This window comes from Clavelina lepadiformis, chromosome 5 (genome assembly GCF_947623445.1).
Source record: "Clavelina lepadiformis chromosome 5, kaClaLepa1.1, whole genome shotgun sequence".
Classification (NCBI taxonomy): Eukaryota; Metazoa; Chordata; class Ascidiacea; order Aplousobranchia; family Clavelinidae; genus Clavelina; species Clavelina lepadiformis.
The window spans coordinates 4,390,236-4,410,151 of record NC_135244.1 but is presented as its reverse complement, the minus strand read 5'-3'; the positions used below and the strand labels follow the sequence as shown (position 1 = coordinate 4,410,151).

The following is a 19,916-nucleotide window of genomic DNA, read 5'->3' as shown; positions in this document are numbered from 1 at the left end:
GTAGAAAAGAATCTAGCTTTGGTAGGTGAAGGCTGGTTTGAAGGATTTCGATCAACTTAACCTGTTTAGTTCAATAACTTAGTAGGGCGTACAATTATCGTGTTCAGGCCAAGAATTTTAAAAAATGGCTGACGAAGAGGGTCTTGCCAGTTACAAAGCTCAACTTACCCAGGTAGAAGCCGCATTAACTTTGGACCCTGGAAATGAAGATTTACTGAAGCTTAAAGAAGATCTCTTGGAGGTAAGATAAGACTGTGTAAGGGTCTGTATAAGATTTTGATGCTTAAACTAAAATTTATCGGCTTGGTAGCTGAGAAGTTACAGCGTTGACCAGATTGCAGAGTATGGCCGTTTTCAGCACGATCTTATGTGCGCCAAACAACCACAAATAACAAGTTCAGGTGACAAACTGTTTGATTGCACTTTAGGTGCGTAATTACGTAGTAATGTGCACGGTTTGATTAATTTAGTATATAAATCAATTAAAAATTCATTGCGCAGAAGTTCTGGTTAGGCGCACAATTATGCACCTAAAGAGCGCCACTGTAGTTCGAGCCATGCAAATTCATGAAGCAGGCACAATCTCAGACAAACTTCTATTTCACACAGCCGCAATCAAAAAGTATGGTAAAACATAGCAGAAAATTTCGGGCCTCACAGCCAAATATTTTGCTTCAAAAAGTGCAGCTTATGCCTTACCGTTATTCAAAACCAACAAGTTTTAAGAAGAAGACCTGCAAACAGCAGGTCCGAACACATCCTACAACCCATCAGTGTCATTTTCTGCCAATATCTGGTAAAAGAATTTTGCAGAGATAGATCACACTACTTAAAAGAACGATAAATGACAAACATTTAATAAAAACCACGTCCTAATAAAACGGAACAAGGACGACCTTTACATCTTGGCAGGCGATATCGTTTCACTTTCCACCAACATTGACCGTTCTGTGCTGAAACTATCCATATCCACAGTCCTCGAGCTCCACTCCACGCTGACCAAAGACAACCAGCATAAATTACTAGAGCTTATAATGTACACTCTACAATCTGTTACTGTGCAATATGGAGATAAATTGTACAAACAAAAGAAAGATATTGCAACGGGACATAATCACTCTGTACTCTTAGCGAATATTGCGAACCATTCGGCTTTGTTACAAAAATTTTGTAAATGACATTGCTATAGACAGAGCTATGTTTGTTCAATGGTTTATCCGATCATCCCACACTCATTTTCAAATCAGTTATCTTTTCTGAAGCTATTCGTATGCACAGGCTTTGTGAATGAGATGCAGATTTCAAGAACAGCTTGTCTACTTTGCTAACCAAGTGCTTGAAATCAAATTTCCCAAAAAAGATCAATTATGACTTCGTCACATAATATGCTTCAGGCTGTAAGAAACGTTTTGTCCCTAAAGGATAAAATCAAAACAAACCGGTTAAGAAAAGAGTTGTATGGGCTGCATTATTCCCTACTCTTATCGGTCTCTCCGTCAGATTGTCACCTCACCTGCTGTGGGCGAAATATATATCTGTTTACAATTACAAGCAGACTCGGTTTTATTATTTATTCTACTGTTGCCAGTGCAATTTAGCTGCTTCAATGATCGCTTGTTACTTTCTAGCCGACGCTGTGAATTGTTCGGGTCCAGGTTTAGACAAACCTTTATGTCATATAAATACTCTTTTTTAAAGTTAATTTTTAACAATTGGTTGTGCGATTTTCTTAAGGCAAAATAGTCCTTCCTTAGAGTAATAGGGGCCATTCACTCATTTGACATTTTTATCATGATACCTTCAGCTAGCATAACCAACAAATCCTAAAAGACTGAAAGTGCACAAAGCAGGAACTGTCTGACTATGGTTGATTAAACCAGCCCACATCTGTAGTGTAAATTTCCGAGAAAAAATTGGTTTCTTGTAAATTCTGTCATCTGTTTAAAGAAACCACAGTGTAATGAATTGTCAATTGACCTTGTCACGAAACAGATCAAAATAATGAACATAAAGCTTTGTTAAGAAACACCATGATATGCTTGGTCTATGATTAGTTTTTTTGCAGTTTAATCTAAAGCTTAGTTTAAAATAAACTTGTTTACACTGTTGCCTGCCATATTGAAATAGGTGTGTAGATATGACCGCTTTTCTATAACAATTAAGAAATGCATATAAAGTTTTAATGTATATGTCAACTGTAAAACAGACAAGAGTCGAATGATAAATGTGTTAATTTTTGTATGTGATATAGGATTTCAGAAATACATTTGAAGAAAGATTATTCAGTTTTACTGCCTAGTTCCATGGTTTTTAAGCTTGCTAGATGTACCGAACTCGGTCAGCTTCATATATAGATTCATCGAACTCTTTGCTTAAATTTAAAAACATGCCAATTTGCAAACAGTATATAACTGTACTGATTTAAACTAAACATTACTTAAAGTGCGTAACTAATGTACAGTGTCATTTAATCTTAATAGTACTCATCTCAACAAAACCCAGAGACTAACTCAGCAAACGCCCTGGGTGTGATTAAACCCAGTTTAAGAATTACTGGTCTAGATGCTTTTTGTATATAGTTTTTTAAATGCATCAGGTTTAGATAAAATATTCTCATAGCCAGATTCATGCAAATATTTCAATATGGTGGTCGGCAGTGTAAAAAGGTTTTTAGTTTCAGCAGAAGTTATGAACTTACTTATTCATCAAACAGCATCCTAAAATGTTATAAGTTATTAAATATATTTGATTTCTTTTATAAAGGTGATACAGCTTACTGTTGATTTGTCGGGAACAACAACTACTAGCAGTAGAAATGTACCTGAGAATGCAGCCAGTGCCGCTCAACCTGGCACTCGCCAATGGCAATCTGGAGATAAATGTTTAGCAAGGAAAACAGATGATGGAATGTAAGAGAAATCATTATTTTACATTTTCAAATTCTTTTATTTCTGTTTTTTATTTTCTTTGTTCTTTTATGTTGTTATCACATATATGATAAGCACAGTAATCTTCCAGTTAAGTACTTCACTTGGATCTGATTACCAAGTGCAAGCTTATCTGGTAGGTACAAACTTAACAGTTGTTAGCACAGTTATGATTCTGTTGTTCATATAAATAGCAAAAACAATACTTGAAAGGGTATCTACCTGAATTACTAGTTTGAATTTCATAATAACAAACCTATAACTCAAGAATTTTAGATTTGCATTCAGAAGCCAAACTCTCAAAATTATCTGAAAAAGTTGGAATTTTTAACAAATCTTAATTTCTTAATTTTTGTGTGATTGAATCATACCGGTGTAGACAGATTCTGTGTGAACCCACTTATTCATCTATACAGAGCATAATGTTTTCAGGTGTACATTCATTAACATAGAGCATCTTACAGTGTTTTGTATGATGTCACTCATGCAAAGTCTATTCTTCCATCTATTACCTTTCCGTTCAATCTGTTTTGATTCTTTTAACTGATAAATTTGAATCTAGACTTTTCCAATTTTTTGAGAACTTGAATGAGTGTGTTGTTAAGCTGGAGGCAAAATGTATATTGTCAAGTTTTCCCACTATCTTTCTATCAAGATATTATGAAGCCATTGTTGAAGATGTGCTTCCAGAAAGTGAAACTGTTGCAGTACGTTTTGAGGACCTTGGAAAATCAGACGTTTGTCAAATATCGTCTCTTAAACCACTTTTAAGTGACAGCAGTAAGGCAGCGGCTGGCACAAGTAAAATTCAAAGCAAAGCAAATTTAAAGTAAGTGAATATATACTGTATGTTATTTGTAAGTAAATATGCTATATTACTACAATTTTTTAACTGTGGTTTTAAGGAAAGAGAAGTTAAAACAGCAACGGGAATATCGTAAAAAGCGAAATCTGAAAAAAAAGATGCGCGCAAAAGAAAAAGAAGCAGAATCGGAAATATCAAAAAACAAATGGATGGATTTCAATAAGAAAATTTCCTCAAAAAATGCCAAAGGACTGGTAAGATATTTTACAAAACTTGCTTGTGCAGCAAGTTGCGCTTTTCAGAAATTCTAACAACTCAAGACAATCAACAATATGATAATAGAACGAAAAATGCCGTAACATCCTTTTTTCTAACCTTCAGATTAAAAAGAGCATCTTTGCATCACCTGAAGGTACTGGCAAAGTTGGTGTTGGCACATGTGGCATCGCCGACAAGAAAATGACTAAGTTTGAACACGGGGCAAAATATAACGCCAGGCATTTGATACCGAGATGAGGCAGTTGCAGTTGGACTTGTTTTTACTCTTGAAGTGGTGAAAATCGAGGCAACATTGTCAATTGGGAAGTAACCACGTGGCATAATTGCCATTTTAACTAGAAAAATTGTCACACCTCGGAGTCCGCACCATGCAACATACAAAGATGGTCATCTGTTGGCAATATTTTCAAGGGGAAGTTTTCAGTTGTATTTACAGCGATATAGAACCAATTTGTTGTGCTGTATGCGATCCATTTTATCTGAGCATATTTTTAATATAAACATTTTACCAATTGCTGATTATTGTTTAGCAAGAAAATATGCCTCAAGTATGTGCCACAATTCTCACAGCAGCGCGTGTTAGTGTTTGCTAGAAAAGTATAGGCTAAGGTGGGCAGTCAGTACTTTGAAAGTATCGTCGGTTCCGGTATTATTTTTAAAAAGTAGTTCGGTACTTATTGGGTACCGCTTTTTTTGTGTAGAAGATGCTGATGCAAAAGCAATGTTTGACGATATTATGTTCCCGGTAAAGGTTATTCCAGGTCAAAACATATGTAACGTCACTTGCAATTTTACTTGACATTTCTAGATTAACAAAGATCAACAGACGCTAAAATTGGTATCAAGGATTAACTAACATGTATTTTTGAAAACATACTTGTTTCAAATTTAGAAATTATCACGTGATAAGTACCGAGTACCGGGACTGACTGAAATTTCTTGAAAAAAGTAAATTTGTACAAAAATTTGGTACCTTTTTTCAAAAGTATCGACGATATCAGTATTCAGTATTGAAGAAGTACCACAGTAAAGTAATTCGGTACTATAGCGTATAGCATAACGGCACTGCCCACCTATGAGTATAGGAAGGAATCTACAACAAAAACAGGATAAACCGTTATAACAGGGGTGTCAAACTCAATCGCACCAGGGACCAAAACTCATACCTTATTTAACGCCGCGCGCCGTAAGGATAAAACTTGATTAAACATTTTGTGACACGAGTACATGAATTGGAAAAGGCAACGAAACAACACCAAATTTTTGATGTTTTTTGACGATTTTTGACTGGGCTATTTTTGGTTATTCTTCTCTTACATCATTATGTTTCGTTCATCCCCTTGCAAAAGCATTAAAGAAATAACAAACAATAAAGAAAAACGCAGCCCAGATTACAAGCGTTAGAATAAATCGATTTATTCTATCGTATGATGAGGCAACTGCTGTGCTGCTGTATTGTGCGATTTGTTATAATCTTGTTTCTTGCTTGAAAAAAGTAAGTTATACTGTACGATGATCTCGCGGGCCGGAAATAGTTCAATGTATAAAATAGCATTGCGGGCCAAGTTTTATTGCAAAGCGGGCCGGGAGTTTGACACGTATGCGTTATAAGATAGTAAACATAATAAGATAACGGATTATTCTGTTTTTGTTGTAGGTTCCATCCTATGGCTTTGTCTTGAAATGTACAAATTGACATCGATCTAAATTTTGATGAAATAGGGTTTTAACAAAGTTAGTTTTTCTGACGAGTCATTTTCAATTGTGATTAGCGTCAGGGCCTTTAACTCAAAAAATATTCATAGTGCCCACTATGTCACAGCTGTCTAAAAAATAGTCTGGTTGGTACTTTTTACAGAGAGTTGCATTTTTTGGAAAAATATCCTGTATGATTTGTCTTTGTTGCCCTCATTGTCATAACATGACTCATTTAGGACTTTGAGTCATTCAAAAACGTGATTCGAATTAATACAACACTGCTTTGAAGTTATTTTCTTTGTATTACACTAACCACCATGAATATTGACAGCTCTTATCTTAACAAGAGTATCATAACATTAAGAAAACTTCAATGCATATAGTACGTGTAGGATTATTAAACTATTAATTAAACATTATACTTTTGGCTACTTAGCGATGTATGGATTTACAAACACAAAAACATAATCACCTTTTAATACCAACCGAAAACCATTCGTAGAAAAACGACATCATTCGTAAAACTGAACTTTCAAGATGGAACTACGATAATGAAACAAACACCTTCTCTATTATAGCTCTGTTAACACTATCGGTAGAGAAAGACAAACAGTCAAATAGGCTATTAAAAGTAAATCGGTTGAGCTGGCTAGTTGCTTTACTAAAAAGCAAGAAAATAACAAGCAAAGTGGTTTGCAGTGAAAAAAAGGTAAATAACTTAAAATTGTCTAAAAGTGATAAAACCATTGTGCAAGTGTTTCTGTAGCCGCGGTTTGGTACAGATAAAATATTCTTGCTAATATTCGACGGTTACAGACTTCGTTTTTAGATATTCATTCAGTGCATCTTCACCTGAAAACCAACAAACAATTTGCTGTAAAACGAGCTATAAATAACACACCGGTACAAACAAAACGTATAATAACTGCATTTAGTACAGGGGTGGGCAACATACGGCCCGCGGGCCAGACCCGGCCCGCAGACAGTTCAGCAGTTCAGTTTAGCAGTTCAGTTTTGACTTCAGCAGCTAATGAAGTACATTATTCATTAATAAATTCATTAAATACTGTTTTTGGTCTCTATGCTTAAAACTTAAAGTTTACATTAAATACGATTTATTCCTTGCATAGGTGGATAAATACACGATTAATGTATCGATTCAGGAATCCGGCCCGCCAAGTACTTTATTTTCTCATATCAGGCCCGCCGACCGAAAAAGTTGCCCGCACCTGATTTAGTAGCACCCTATTCAATACTTACCCAAGTCTTTGCCGAAACCTGATTGTTTAAAGCCTCCGAATGGAGCTGCAACATCGGTTTTGTTGTAGGTGTTTACGAAAACTGTACCGGCATCGAGTTTATCGGTGACATAAAGTGCTTTGCTGATATCTCGTGTAAAGACACCAGAAGCCAGGCCATATTCGGTTCCATTTGCACTTTTCAGAACTCCATCAATGTCACTGCAAATTAACAATGCGGATCATATAGGACATTTGCTTGCTCATTTGACAAATTTTCCCTTTGATAAACCAGTTTTCTCACATGCATAACATTTCTTAATCAGTTAGAGCCACTATACACACTATAGTTAACTTGATGTCTGTAGTATAGAAATACTGTTAAATTCGGTCATATCGGTTGTTAAGGTATTGTCTAATACTCTAATTAATCATAAGGCATCGCTAGACATAACAAATTGATAACAACTGAAGAAAAATTTAACAAAATGGAATATATGCTTAGATTCAGCTTGGTTCTTTTTATTTTTTTGAAAACAGAAAAATTAACTTTTTTGATAAATCTGTTTCCGTCATTTTCTAACTTGATCACAAGCATTGGGACACTCACCCTTCAGAAAATTTCGACACTACCATCACCGGGCCAAATGATTCCTCTTTGGCAACGTACATGTGATCATAGACATCCGTTATGACAGTCGGCATCATATAAAGACCTGGCATGTCACACTGCTTGCCACCATACACTAAAGTGGCACCTTCATTCACGGCTACATCACAATATTCAACCAACTTTTCCAAGTGAGCCCTATTGTGGAAACAAATTTAACAGAAACTCTTGATCTGTTGCTGTTATGAGTATCCAGTCAGTTGCAAAATTTTTGCTTATTCTAAAACCACTTATTGCAACAGGAATATAGCATACGCCTGGTGTTTATCATTCTACAAAATCTTATCAGATGCAAAGTATTTGAGTTTTGAAGAAAAACTGCACCTATGGTTTTGGGGGCCGTGATCTGTGCTAGCACTCAGTGGGTTACCAATCTTCATTTTCTTAATTTCCTCCACAATTCTAGAAACAAATTCATCATGAATCGATTCCTCAACAAATAATCGACCAGCAGCAATGCAGTTTTCTCCTTTGTTAAAGAAGACCGAGCTCATACCCTGAATGTAATATGACAATTGCTTGCAAGCTGTAAAATTGTTAGGCCTAAAATCGGATACACAGCCACATAATAGGCCTATTTAAGGTTCTGTACCAGTAGAGTTGAACTGACTGACCACTGACACTTACAAATCTGACTGCTTTGTCCATGTCACAGTCACTGAATATAATAAGTGGGGATTTCCCTCCTAATTCCAGGGAGACTTTCTTCAAGTTGCTCGTAGCAGCACTGGAACACGACAACAAAAACGTTGTTAAAATTATTCTCGGCCATTCATCCACTAGCAGACATCACGCATATAAAGTCACTAATAATCCTTCTTCAGCATAAAAGAGTTATGCTGAAGAAAAGGTCATACACCATACCTCTTCATAATTTGTTTGCCTATCGGAGTTGATCCAGTAAAGCCAAGTTTTCTAATTTCCGGATGATCAGCCATCCTTTGACCAATATTCGAGCCGGCACCTGGAAGGATATTGATGACTCCTTTTGGAAACCCAGCCTTGACAACAAGTTCTGCAAACTGATGAAGTAGAAATCTTTTAAGCTGACAGCAATGCATTTGCCAAAGCATCACATTTCTATTCACACAGGTAAGTAATGTTATCAATCAAGTCAGCGCTGGTTGTCTAAGTTGACCAAGAACTTTACGTTTAGATATTTACAAAATATTTTCTGTAGCGTTCACAACAGCAGCATTATAATATAATGCATACTTTACAATTCCAGTGAATTCCCGGTCTTAGTGTCTCACTTACTTTAAGGGCAGTAAGAGGTGTAACCTGGGCAGGTTTCAAAACCATTGTGTTTCCCGCCGCCAAACACGAAGCCATCTTCCATGCCAACATCATCAATGGGTAATTCCATGGAATAACAATAGCACAGACGCTGCATGTATAATGCATTATACAATCGCTGTATCAATCTAACAACTACATATCAAGAACATACACAGCATCCATGTGCATACCATTTTCCAAGAACCATTAACTCAAACTCTGGCAATAATTTGATACCATATTTAAGGGAAATATGTTTTTGTTTGACAAAATGTCAGGTAGTGCGTATCAATAAAATTTTCTGTAAACGCCCTTGCGTATCTTACACCAACAAGAACATACAGTGGCTGCAACCGTTGCGGCTACATCTACTGAATAAAATAAATTATATACAATAAATTACCCAATTGGTTCGCGTTTGGTGTAAGTCAGGTTGCGATTTGGTTGTGCATGGTTAATTGGAATCGTCTTGCCTTGAATTTTGTCACACCAGCCAGCAAAGTACCTAAAATAACAGTTTATCAGTTTGTTGTCAACAAAACCAGTACATTACATCGGATGAGTCAGGCAACGAATAACCTGTAATAACTTGATATGGTCATTTTGGCCTGCAGTCAATAAATCACGAGTTCCCCAAACAACGTTACCAACGTTACACCAATAGCCATTATAAATAAATGAAAGAAATTCTTCTGCGGTTTAAAATAACAACTCATTACAGCTGTAGCACACAAGCACCTGAAAGTCTGTATTGACATCCCAACATGAGTTTTCAAAGCCAGGGTGTAGACAGCACCAGAGTCAAGTGATTCTATTGCAGCCAACTCTTCCTGGTTTTGTTCCATTAGATCGGCCAACCTGGAGAAACAAATTTATGGATAAGAAAATATCTTCAGATTACCAAATTCGAAGAACTAATGCAAACCAATTAGTAATGGAAGCTAATGCTGTCGTAAATCGCACCAAATTATTGTGATAATGATATTCATAAATGGGATTAAGCCAATATAAACACAAATCGAAATGAAATTAATGAACGTTGACATAGCTGTGGAATTCAGTTGAAGAAGAATTCAAACATGTTGTATACAAATATAACATTATCCTTAACATTAACTGTTTTGAAAATAAATGAACTGGTAAAAGTACTTATGGGAAAATGAACTTTTTCAATTTACAGCATTAACCAATGAAAAGTCATCTTTTCAAGAAATGATTTTTTTTTTTGTTAGGGAAATATACTATTAAGTGATTACAGCATCTTACAATGAAAACAGAACAAGATATTGATAATTTAATATATTTTGAACTGAAAGAATTAGGAAAATTATTCTTGTCAAACTGCTCAATTTTTGTGGTTATATAAATGTATGTAAGTGTCGTTTCAGTACATCAGTATTAATAAATCCTGCACTTCAAAGCAAGATTAATGTGCTAATGTTAACAATAACCCAACCATAATCAACAACTTACTTGAACATTAGCGTGCCACGATCTCGCGGGTTCATCGCTGACCAGGGACCATCAAACGCCTCCTTGGCTGCCTCCACTGCCTCGTCCACATCTTCAACTGTGGCCTTTGACACTCTGCAGATGACCTGGTTTAAAGATGTAAGATAACTTTAATCTAAAGTTAAACCAGTTGGACAATGTAGACGTATTGCGTCTCTTTATAGGTTGTAAGCAGAGACAGTTTACATATAGCCATGTTACTGACTGGTAACTACATTGATACTTCTACAATGAGTATATTTATACAAATATTACAAGTTTAAGTAAGTTCACATCAGAAGATATATACTAGTGGATCATACAAAATCCTCAAGTTTTAAGGAAACACTCATTCTTACAGATTCATCAGCAGGGTTGATGGTATTGTATTCGTCTCCATTGGAGGCATCGACAAAGTCATTATTAATGAAAAGCTGATGTGGCATCTTCAATGTCATGCCAAGAGCAGTTTGTTCTGCATAATCCACTTCCAGTTCTTCTTCTACTTCAAGTCCTCTGAACACTCTGATCATCTAAATCAGCAAGTCAGAAAATTGATATAACAAACTTCAAATTGGTTACATGTAGTGCTTATTGTGTAAACAGAGTATCAAAACTTGGTTTTAAATTGCTCAAGCGATTGATATTGTCCCAAATGACTTACTTTTTGCATAAACTGCTCGAAGGTTGTGTTCATGTACACATCCTCATTTTGCAAAGCCACTCCAACAGCTTGCTTTGCTTCTTCAACCAACCTGTGATAGTAACAGGTTGCAACATATTATCTGACACTAAATCAGACAAATGCCAGAACAGACATTTTTGTTGACATACAATAGTATATATAAGTATAGAAGTAAAGTGCATTTCCGCACTATGTTAGGCAGTCCATGAATATCTTACCTTACAACATCCATTGAACCTGCACCAGACTTGAAGAAATCTGTGTCATCAACGATCTCCTTGTTTAAGATTCCACCCCATGCTGCTTTCAGCTTCTCTCGCATCCCTACTTCTTCTTCTGTGAGCTCAAGTGACTCAGATGCATCCGCTTGACCGAACTTGGAGGCAGGCACCATACGACCATCAGAATATTGGATGTTTTTCACATTAACCTAAAAGCGATAAATGTATTTTTCAAAGTAGAAATATTATACAGGAATGTATGTATATTATGTGTTATCTTTTAACATGTTGACTACCAACAAATATTTTTATCAATTGATTTTATTTTTGATATGAAAATGCAAGTGAAAGTTTAAAGAGCATATAGAAATACTGAGTACATTATATAATCAACATACATAAAATGTTAACGCAGCTTAGACAACTGCTAAGGTAACATACCTTTTTACCATCATTGCCATAGAGTAGCAAACCATTTTTATGAACAATGGCAGGGTTTGACATGCCCTCAATATGTACTTGTTCCCCAGTGGGGACCTTGCTGCGATGAATTGTGGAGCCATAAAGGGTAATTTGCTGCAAATTATAACACTGTGTTATACAATAGCCTCGCAAAGTTGGCACAGACAGGGAATGGATGATTAAACGGTTTAACAAGTGGAAATTTTTAATCAAATGCTAAATCTGCACTGCTCCGTCTGCAAACGGAAAAGCACAAAAGAGTAGTGGAAAATTACCGGGTTGTTTGAGAGCATAACGCTTTGAGAGAGAAAGGCAAATATAGGTCAACGTTCAATCAAAAATAATGAAGCCGGCAAGTCAAGTGCCTAAGGCAAACACAAGAAGCTATTCATGTGTAGCACGTAGCACACACGTGTAAGCCAATCGATGCACGCTATTCACCAACTTTGATAAAGTCTAATGCTTAATAGGAACAGGAGGTGGTATCAGATAACACATGACCAGGAAGTTAAACATTAAGTTATGCAAGAACCACACTATAACTTAAAAAGACTGATCTTAATTAGCTGTGTGCTTGAAAGATTAGTCTTTTTATATCAAGTTCAACTTTGTAAGTTGCAATGAACTATTTCTGCAACTACTTAGTTTAACTTTAAGCACTTACTTCACCATTAATTGTTGTCCAAGCACCGGGTATTTTGTCATTTCCTCGGATAAAATTGTGTACGTTTTGTGCAGGCTGGTCCCAGTCGATTTTGGCAACACCTTTCTTCATAATCCCTTCATAACTTGCTCCTTCTTCAGGCTGAATAATTTTGGGGGCTTTTCCATCGGCAATAAGCTGCACAGCTTCACCCTAAATGATTAATTGTTCATGTTTTGTTCGTATTAAAAATTTTTGCAAACTCTGAAGTAGAGAATTTTATGACATATTTCCAATAGTTGCCACAAATTTGGCAATGAAATTATTTTACAGCTTTAGACAAGGTACCATTGCTTTAATTCCTTCTGGGTAAAGAAATCTGTTGTACAAGTCATCAAGGGTGTCATTAGCTTTTATATCACATTCACGTTGCAGTAAGATGGGTCCAGTATCAAGCCCGTCGTCGGCCCAAAATATGGTGAAACCAGCTTTCTTATCACCAGACATCAAAGTCCTACATAATGAAACAAAGGTTAAAACACTAGCTGGAAGCCGACATTGAAATCCAATGTCACCTGATTTATCTACCAGTTAATTGCTGATGCTCCTCTGTGTTTTGGTAAAATAGATGGATGATAGATAATTGATCCGTGCTTTGGATGATCGATGACATTCATGGGAATAAACTGGGAACAGAATGGCATAACGTTTAACTCCGCTCCAACTTCCTTGTACTTATCGACAACTTCAGCAATTGGTTTTCCTTTTAACCTCCATCTTTTAAATTTAAAGACTGGGATACCATCTTGCTCGGCAGCAGATGCTAGTAAACGAAATACAGTATAAGTGTTACTTAGGCATGGTTCATGTGTTGAAACGAGCCAAATAAAAGCACTAGTAATTTATGTACCATAACATAATTTAAAGCATGGCCGTTTTTTTCACCAGACAAAAAGTATGGCAGTAAAAGTTGTTGACAAGAAATCGTAGGGGCAAAGACACAAATTTTGATGCAGCAACATGCAATGAGGCTTTTATTTTCTGTTTACTTAAATCATAAGTTGGTATTCAAGTTACTAGGCTTGCATGATCAGTTCACTACAAACGTAAAAAATTTCAGTGCTATGCATGTTTATTAATCTCAAGCTGCTGTGTGAGCCACGCTTTCCACTTTCAAACTCACCAAGTGGGTCTTGCTTTCCACCAACATCAGGAATTGTAAAAACTCCAACAACCTTATGCCCATTCTTTCTCAAAATGTTATAAGTTTCTGCACCAAACATCGACTGTCCAATTACAGCAACTCTCATTTTGTTTGCCCAGTATCTCTACAGAACAATATGTCTTGAAAATACTCACTTCCTGTTGAGCTATGTTGCATACGTATATATCCAAAATAAAACATAAACATTTACAGTTTCTCTTAATTAGTCTACTCCAAAAGCCAGACTACGTTGCTCTAAGCAGCAATTCAGAATGACCCAATAACCTTGGTTTTTTATATACGTAACTTTGACGCGTAACATAATCTCAAAGTGTAAAGTAACATGTACATCAAAAACCGTTGAAAAAACACTACCAAACAGCTGCGGCAAAGCACTCACAACACAGCAAAGAACACAAAATGCACAGACAAATGACTAACCTGCGAGGTTGAAAAGGCACACTTTTGGATTCTGCTAAAAGCGGTCAACATTGCGCTAGGAAACTGTTTAATCAACGCGAACCACCTAAAAGTATCAACTAGTCTAGGATGACGTGCCTAGTGTGTACCTAATCTAAAGTCAACAAAACAGCCTTGAGTAAACACGTCACCGTTGCGACACGGACAGACACGTAGCTAAAAAGCCTTTCTACCCTGCAATTCACAGCTGCAATGCACCAGGTTAAGAAGTAGGCTATTGGGCAACAAACCAAATCGTTGAAAGAAGAAAAGATAAGAGTAAAAAGAAAACGCATTGAAAAAAGAAAGCCACCATCACTTTTTACGCGCTGAGCCGTAAACCCTATCCTTTTAACAATTGGTTACAATCACAACGCCCACTTGAAATAAAATACTGTAGCGATATGATTATTATCTATTTTGTGCAGTATTAAGTTAAAAACAGACAAAGTGTACATCAAAGCAAAGCAAAAAACAAGGTAAAAACTATCTTAATCTTGGAAATTTGGCTGTTTTTATATTTTTTATCAACTAAATCCATGTGCACGAATAAAATTGTGGTTCTGCTCTAGTGCTTCCGTCAGCTGAAATGACCACCTGTTTTCAGGTTTCTTTATTTTATCAAAGTGACTTTTTCACAGGCATCCGTTTACCGAATTTGCTGAATCACAATACCGTTACAGGCAGATTTTCGCTGATGGCTTTACCACTCTCGTTTTAAACGAGGGGCCGAAAGCAATGCGTTGTAATAGTGGTTAACGATAGGTTCCTATGCTAGAGGTTTTGGGTTCGAATCTTGCTATTGTTCGACTTCTTTTTTTTATCCAAATTTATTTTTCATGTAATATAGTCATGAGAGGTGAGAGTTTAGGTCGGAGAGGATTAGTTTTAAAGTCATTTAAACTTTGGAAAAAAATTGTCTTTTTTAGTTGAAAATTAGCGTTTATTTGAATTCGCAGCCCAGCTTAGTAATTTGGTCATGAGTAGGGCGATTTAGAGTCAATTAAGTTAATTTCTTTTTATAAATTCATGTTTTCTGATTTTAGATCAACTTTTTGTTGTTATCAAATCCTTTATCAAACAATGAATTTGATACGTCACAGAGACGGGGTCAAAATTTGGCATTACACGCGCCGCCGTTTATCGAAGTATCTTTTTCCAAATTCGGTAACCGGCAGTCGGTGAAATAGATGCTACCTTGTTTTATTCACAGAAGCACGGAGATAGATGTCTCTGGTGATGATCCCGGAATTAAAGCTACAGTCAAAATAGGCTATACATGCTATTCAAGTGGAAAAATCATACGTTCCATGCGATTTTTCATCGAGTTTGAACTCGAACCTAATGTGATTATTGTCGCGAAAGTATCGCAGAGATAGGGCGGGAAATCATAATTTACCTCGCGACGTTTCTGCTCACCGATTGAGAGTGAAATTATATAACAAATTACTCACATTATAGCATAGCTTCAAGAATGGTTTGGCTAACACAATGTTGGTGTTTTTTTTGATTAATGGATTTTTAGCGCTGTTATGAGCTGCCGTCCACTTGTTTCGATAATTTTGCCTGTCTACAATGGCGAGGCTTGGTTGGATTCATGCTTACAGTCGATAAGTGAACAAACCCACAATGGGCCGATGGAACTGTGCGTTTTTAACGATGCTAGCACAGATCGCTCAATGGAGAAGATAGAGGAACATAAACAAGCGTTAAACGATGTCAACATTGCTGTAATTATAACAACTCATGAAAATGAAAGTACAGGCCCTAAAGGTAAATGCAAGATCATTTTTACGGGGTGTAATATAAATTGGTCAGATGCAAACTTTGTAAATCATCCCAACTTTTAAAGCTTATGAAGTTGTAATGCATCTCATAGTGTGAACAATAAATTCAGTTGTGCTGGATAATTTGTTACATGACCCAGTCAGCTTTTTTGTTTTACTAACAGAATATACTTATTATTATTTGTCATAGGTTGTGGCTATGCAAAAAACAAAGCTGTTCAAAGCAGCAGTGGTAATTATCTGTGCTTCCTTGATGCTGATGATGTCATGCATCCTGACAGAATAAGAATGCAATTTGAGGTCGCAGAATCATTGCCTAAAAACACCTTACTTGGCTGCCAGGTTAATTGTCCACTTAGTTTGAAACCTTGATTAAGTTGACCAGTGAAGGCCAGCACTGTCATTTGTGGTTATACAAAAACATTTTCCATGCAGCTATTCATCAGTCTGTGAATTTATATACTGACAGGTTGTTCGAGAACCTGTCGATTCAACGGTAAGATACTCAAAGTGGATAAATAAACTTTCCCAAGATCAGTTGTACTCACAAATATATACATCAAATGGTCCCACTGTTGTTATGCCAACCTGGTTCTGTCATCGATTTCTATTTGATACTGTTGGTGGATTTGACGAAGGTGGAAAAGGTGTTCCAGAAGATTATATTTTCTTCCTTAAACTATTATCCAAGAATGGCAAACTCCACAGAGTAGACAGAGTTTTGTTGACATATAGACATCATCCAACTGCTACAACAATGTCTATTTCAGAGGAAACAATTTGGAAAATTCGACTACAAAATTTGCAGGAAAATGTTCTTTCGAAATGGTCAGGATTTACGATATGGAATGCAGGGAAGCAGGGAAGGAAGTTTTACCGTGATCTCAGGGAAGAAACTAAGGAAAAAGTTATATGCTTTTGTGATGTCGATCCAAAGAAGATCAGTAAAAGATATTATATTCACGAGCTTTCCCATAAAGTTCCTAAGCCTAAAGTTCCAATTTTACATTTCTCTGAAGCACCGAAACCATTCATAATATGCGTTAAACTGGACTTGACAGGGGGTGCATTTGAAGAAAATTTGTCGTCACTAAAACTTAAAGAAGGAGTTGATTATTTCCATTTCAATTGAATAATTGTTGATGGTAATTTTATAATGTTTGATTATATATACAAGTTGTCTGGTGTTCTATATTGTTATTAGAATTGTCAAAAATTGAAATATTACTTTTAACTATTTGTGTTGTCATCCTCACAATTCCAAATCTTGCTTGCAGTTTTGGATGTTTGGTTGACTTGGCAAAATGTTTCTGATTTAATTGTACTTTTATATTTTCTAAAACTCATGTTTATTTTGGCCATTTATCAATACAGTGACAAATTTAATCATGATTTCCTTCCTTATCAGATACTTTAACATGCAGTGAGCAATGTTGGCAGATTACAAATACAAAAATAATCTCAAAAATATCAAAACCTGCTACCTTTTTCTCAAAAATATCAATCTTTTTTTATTTTACACATCCCTAGAAATTAGTCATAGTTTGTGTCTACTTTTAGGTAGTAATTACTTGTTTTAAGATGGACAATATTACTTGTAAAATATTTCCCTTTTTTAACTTTTAAGGTTTTCTGAAAAGTGATTTAATTTTAAATATGCTCTTTTGCATCAATTTGTATCTTTAAATAAATGCAATAGCAAGTGAATATGCAGACTAACCTTGACACAGCAGTTCAGCAATTATGGAACAAAAAGAAAATTAAAGATGGAATAAGGTGCAAGATGACACTTGCTTTGTAAGTAAAATTTTGCTCAATTTATACATGATTAATTACTGTTTTACAGTAACATCACACTTATCAGTAAAAATTAATAACCATCATAATTAACAAAACTTACAAATAGGAGACAGACAAGAGAAGACCATGTACTGACCCAGGGAGAAATTGAAAGAATAATCTACACATCTATGTTGTCTCTTCATGGAGTGGTTAGTTGAAATGTGAATAATTGTTACTTGGCATTATGAATATTTTATACTAATAGACAAATTATGTAGGTTGGGGTAGCAAAGGACTACGAGCTGAAGGAATACAATCCTTCAACTGGACTTTGTACAATTGAAGTATCACCTGGGTCTGCCTCTGAACTTTGGACAGCTCTTACTCTAAAAAGTGACACAAATGACAACGCTAAATGTTTATTTACTTTAATTGATATAAAATTTGCACAATTGTCATAGCTCAAATAGTCTGAAATTATGAATGGTAACCGGAAGATCTAATTTCCGTGAGAAGAAATTCAGGTTTGACAGTTTCAGACGCAAAAATTCTCGAAGTTAGTTGACAATGTTAGCAATGAATTACGATGGCTCAGCAGAAACTATTTCATACACATCTACCATATCAACTTGTACTTTAACAATATCCTTATATGAACAAGCATCATATAATGCTTTCCACCATGGAAACTTAGCATGTTTGGATAATGGCACCTCAACTTTACAGCATTGAAGCGCTAAATCAATTGCAGCAATAGCATGAAGCTGTGGTGCATGTTCCAGGCAACTGCTGCTCAAAAAACTGTCTCTTAAAATACTCCAAGCTGTGTCACTTATGGGGTAATGTCTCCAGTCCCGCTTGCGAAACAAATTTGACAAAGACATTAGATAATGAAGCAAGTATTTGTGAGGGTGGACGTAAGTGACTTCAAATTTTAAAACACGCATCATGAATAATTCACAAGCAGCTATTGTGTCTCGAAGATTCCAAAATTCCAAGTTTAGTTCCAAAAGCGGACGACTTGGATATTTGGTCCGATGGCAAACATTTACAATGTCTCTGAGTCTTGTGTGTTGTTCTTCAACCTTTGTCGCCAAATAAATTGCAGTCGCTGCAATGGTATATTGGTCGTAGTCCTCAACTTCACAGTGGTTGTAAAAGCGATGGTACAAGACACAAGCACTTGACAAAGTGGTATCATTAAGATTCAGTTTTGGACAACATTTGAAAATAAATTTCACAGCCAGACGGTGTTGTTGTTCATCAGTCATAGTGCAACTCACAAAGGTGGTCATATCTGAAACATAAACTCACTAATCCTAAATTCAGCCCGACTCTATGACATGTTAAGATTTATTGTCTTTAATTTCATACAATAACCCTACTGGGCCTATGTCATTTATCTTCTTGGTGGCATTCTTACAGAAAGTTTGGAATGAGTAGCTGATAATTCATTTTAATCGTATGCACATAATTTAGGAAACATTCACTCTAATTGCACCCATATGCTCGTTTGGAACCTGGCCATGGTCAAGTATATCATGCAATTCACCAAATTTAGTAGTTACTAGGTTAGAGTTTGCATTATTTTGTCTATTTGGTTCTCATATCAGCCATGAAAATTTCTGCAGCCAAAGTTTATGACATTATTGCACTTGCTTTCACCTCACCAAGACTTGGCAATAAAAATATTTATTTTGTTGACCTTATAATTCCAAGTCGATAATATACTTCATAGTAATTCTGGTCGGTCCTGTACCTATACTGTTGTAATCACATTGGGCAAGGCATTAACGACACTTGCTCCATCTCAGTGGACATTTCTAAATTCGGCAATACTAGGCCAGGCCGATATAAAAAACCAAAATATTAAAATGTGTGACAATCGGAACTTGCACAAAGACTAACGCACCAGCTCGGTAACCGTGACTCGTGCAATGAGGATCCATCGCCGGGTTTAAGTTTTAAGTTTAAGCAAAGACTTTCGTCAGTCTGAGGATAAAGATTATCATTATACTATGTATCAAAACGGCCAATACCTTGAAATGTTTGACATGAGCTGGATTGAAATAAAAGAAGGGAGCATGAAGTAAAATGAGGGGATAAATCAAGGTCTAGCATGAAAGCGCACAATTACCTCAAAGTTACCAAATTTTGATGTCATTAACTTCTGAGGGAAATCGCCACAGAAAGTTGAAAAAACGCGTTTTTCGACCCTCTAATAAACTTACAGGTTTGTGACGTCACAACCCTTATATTCGATCTACCAAAAAATCTGCACACTACC

General features: G+C 36.0%; 5 protein-coding genes across 5 annotated transcripts; 3 read left to right on the top strand and 2 right to left on the bottom strand.

The window, feature by feature from the left end:
- Nucleotides 1-4,523, top strand: LOC143459368 (survival of motor neuron-related-splicing factor 30-like). Its single transcript, XM_076956490.1, has 5 exons — nucleotides 1-241; nucleotides 2,764-2,909; nucleotides 3,583-3,756; nucleotides 3,833-3,986; nucleotides 4,114-4,523. The coding sequence occupies exons 1-5, from the start codon at nucleotides 125-127 to the stop codon at nucleotides 4,246-4,248; spliced, it is 726 nt and encodes a 241-aa protein (XP_076812605.1). The 5' UTR covers nucleotides 1-124; the 3' UTR covers nucleotides 4,249-4,523.
- Nucleotides 4,524-6,168: 1,645 nt separating this feature from the next.
- On the bottom strand, nucleotides 6,169-14,251 carry LOC143459367 (cytosolic 10-formyltetrahydrofolate dehydrogenase-like). The gene is made up of 19 exons (XM_076956489.1): nucleotides 14,043-14,251; nucleotides 13,581-13,725; nucleotides 12,986-13,220; nucleotides 12,746-12,911; nucleotides 12,419-12,610; nucleotides 11,734-11,868; nucleotides 11,290-11,501; nucleotides 11,051-11,141; nucleotides 10,746-10,919; nucleotides 10,369-10,493; nucleotides 9,634-9,753; nucleotides 9,299-9,400; nucleotides 8,875-9,004; nucleotides 8,482-8,639; nucleotides 8,245-8,344; nucleotides 7,942-8,114; nucleotides 7,558-7,755; nucleotides 6,970-7,169; nucleotides 6,169-6,561 (listed from the first exon to the last, which is right to left on the bottom strand). Exons 1-19 carry the CDS (start codon nucleotides 14,091-14,093, stop codon nucleotides 6,506-6,508), a joined length of 2,763 nt encoding a protein of 920 aa, XP_076812604.1. The 5' UTR covers nucleotides 14,094-14,251; the 3' UTR covers nucleotides 6,169-6,505.
- Nucleotides 14,252-14,687: 436 nt separating this feature from the next.
- LOC143460082 (queuosine-tRNA galactosyltransferase-like) lies at nucleotides 14,688-17,474 on the top strand. The gene is made up of 3 exons (XM_076957458.1): nucleotides 14,688-15,833; nucleotides 16,038-16,189; nucleotides 16,317-17,474. Exons 1-3 carry the CDS (start codon nucleotides 15,593-15,595, stop codon nucleotides 16,977-16,979), a joined length of 1,056 nt encoding a protein of 351 aa, XP_076813573.1. The 5' UTR covers nucleotides 14,688-15,592; the 3' UTR covers nucleotides 16,980-17,474.
- Nucleotides 17,417-18,096, top strand: LOC143460084 (uncharacterized). The gene is made up of 3 exons (XM_076957461.1): nucleotides 17,417-17,644; nucleotides 17,754-17,838; nucleotides 17,908-18,096. Exons 1-3 carry the CDS (start codon nucleotides 17,556-17,558, stop codon nucleotides 18,088-18,090), a joined length of 357 nt encoding a protein of 118 aa, XP_076813576.1. The 5' UTR covers nucleotides 17,417-17,555; the 3' UTR covers nucleotides 18,091-18,096.
- On the bottom strand, nucleotides 18,033-18,924 carry LOC143460083 (cyclin-Q-like). Its single transcript, XM_076957459.1, has one exon. It carries the CDS (start codon nucleotides 18,922-18,924, stop codon nucleotides 18,211-18,213), a length of 714 nt encoding a protein of 237 aa, XP_076813574.1. The 3' UTR covers nucleotides 18,033-18,210.
- Between the last annotated feature and the right edge of the window lie 992 nt (nucleotides 18,925-19,916).

Excerpts from the sequence above, each read along its gene's own strand:
- LOC143459368 (XM_076956490.1), top strand. The coding sequence starts at position 125 with ATGGCTGACGAAGAGGGTCTTGCCAGTTACAAAGCTCAACTTACCCAG. Across the intron at positions 2,910-3,582 it reads AGGAAAACAGATGATGGAAT|ATATTATGAAGCCATTGTTG; the intron begins GTAAGAGAAATC and ends CTTTCTATCAAG. Across the intron at positions 3,757-3,832 it reads CAAAGCAAAGCAAATTTAAA|GAAAGAGAAGTTAAAACAGC; the intron begins GTAAGTGAATAT and ends TGTGGTTTTAAG.
- LOC143460084 (XM_076957461.1), top strand. The coding sequence starts at position 17,556 with ATGCAGACTAACCTTGACACAGCAGTTCAGCAATTATGGAACAAAAAG. Across the intron at positions 17,645-17,753 it reads TGCAAGATGACACTTGCTTT|GAGACAGACAAGAGAAGACC; the intron begins GTAAGTAAAATT and ends ACTTACAAATAG. Across the intron at positions 17,839-17,907 it reads TGTTGTCTCTTCATGGAGTG|GTTGGGGTAGCAAAGGACTA; the intron begins GTTAGTTGAAAT and ends CAAATTATGTAG.
- LOC143459367 (XM_076956489.1), bottom strand. The coding sequence starts at position 14,093 with ATGTTGACCGCTTTTAGCAGAATCCAAAAGTGTGCCTTTTCAACCTCG. Across the intron at positions 13,726-14,042 it reads GTGCCTTTTCAACCTCGCAG|AGATACTGGGCAAACAAAAT; the intron begins GTTAGTCATTTG and ends ATTGTTCTGTAG. Across the intron at positions 7,170-7,557 it reads GTGTCGAAATTTTCTGAAGG|TGACATTGATGGAGTTCTGA; the intron begins GTGAGTGTCCCA and ends GTTAATTTGCAG.
- LOC143460083 (XM_076957459.1), bottom strand. The coding sequence starts at position 18,924 with ATGACCACCTTTGTGAGTTGCACTATGACTGATGAACAACAACACCGT.
- LOC143460082 (XM_076957458.1), top strand. The coding sequence starts at position 15,593 with ATGAGCTGCCGTCCACTTGTTTCGATAATTTTGCCTGTCTACAATGGC. Across the intron at positions 15,834-16,037 it reads TGAAAGTACAGGCCCTAAAG|GTTGTGGCTATGCAAAAAAC; the intron begins GTAAATGCAAGA and ends TATTTGTCATAG. Across the intron at positions 16,190-16,316 it reads ACACCTTACTTGGCTGCCAG|GTTGTTCGAGAACCTGTCGA; the intron begins GTTAATTGTCCA and ends ATATACTGACAG.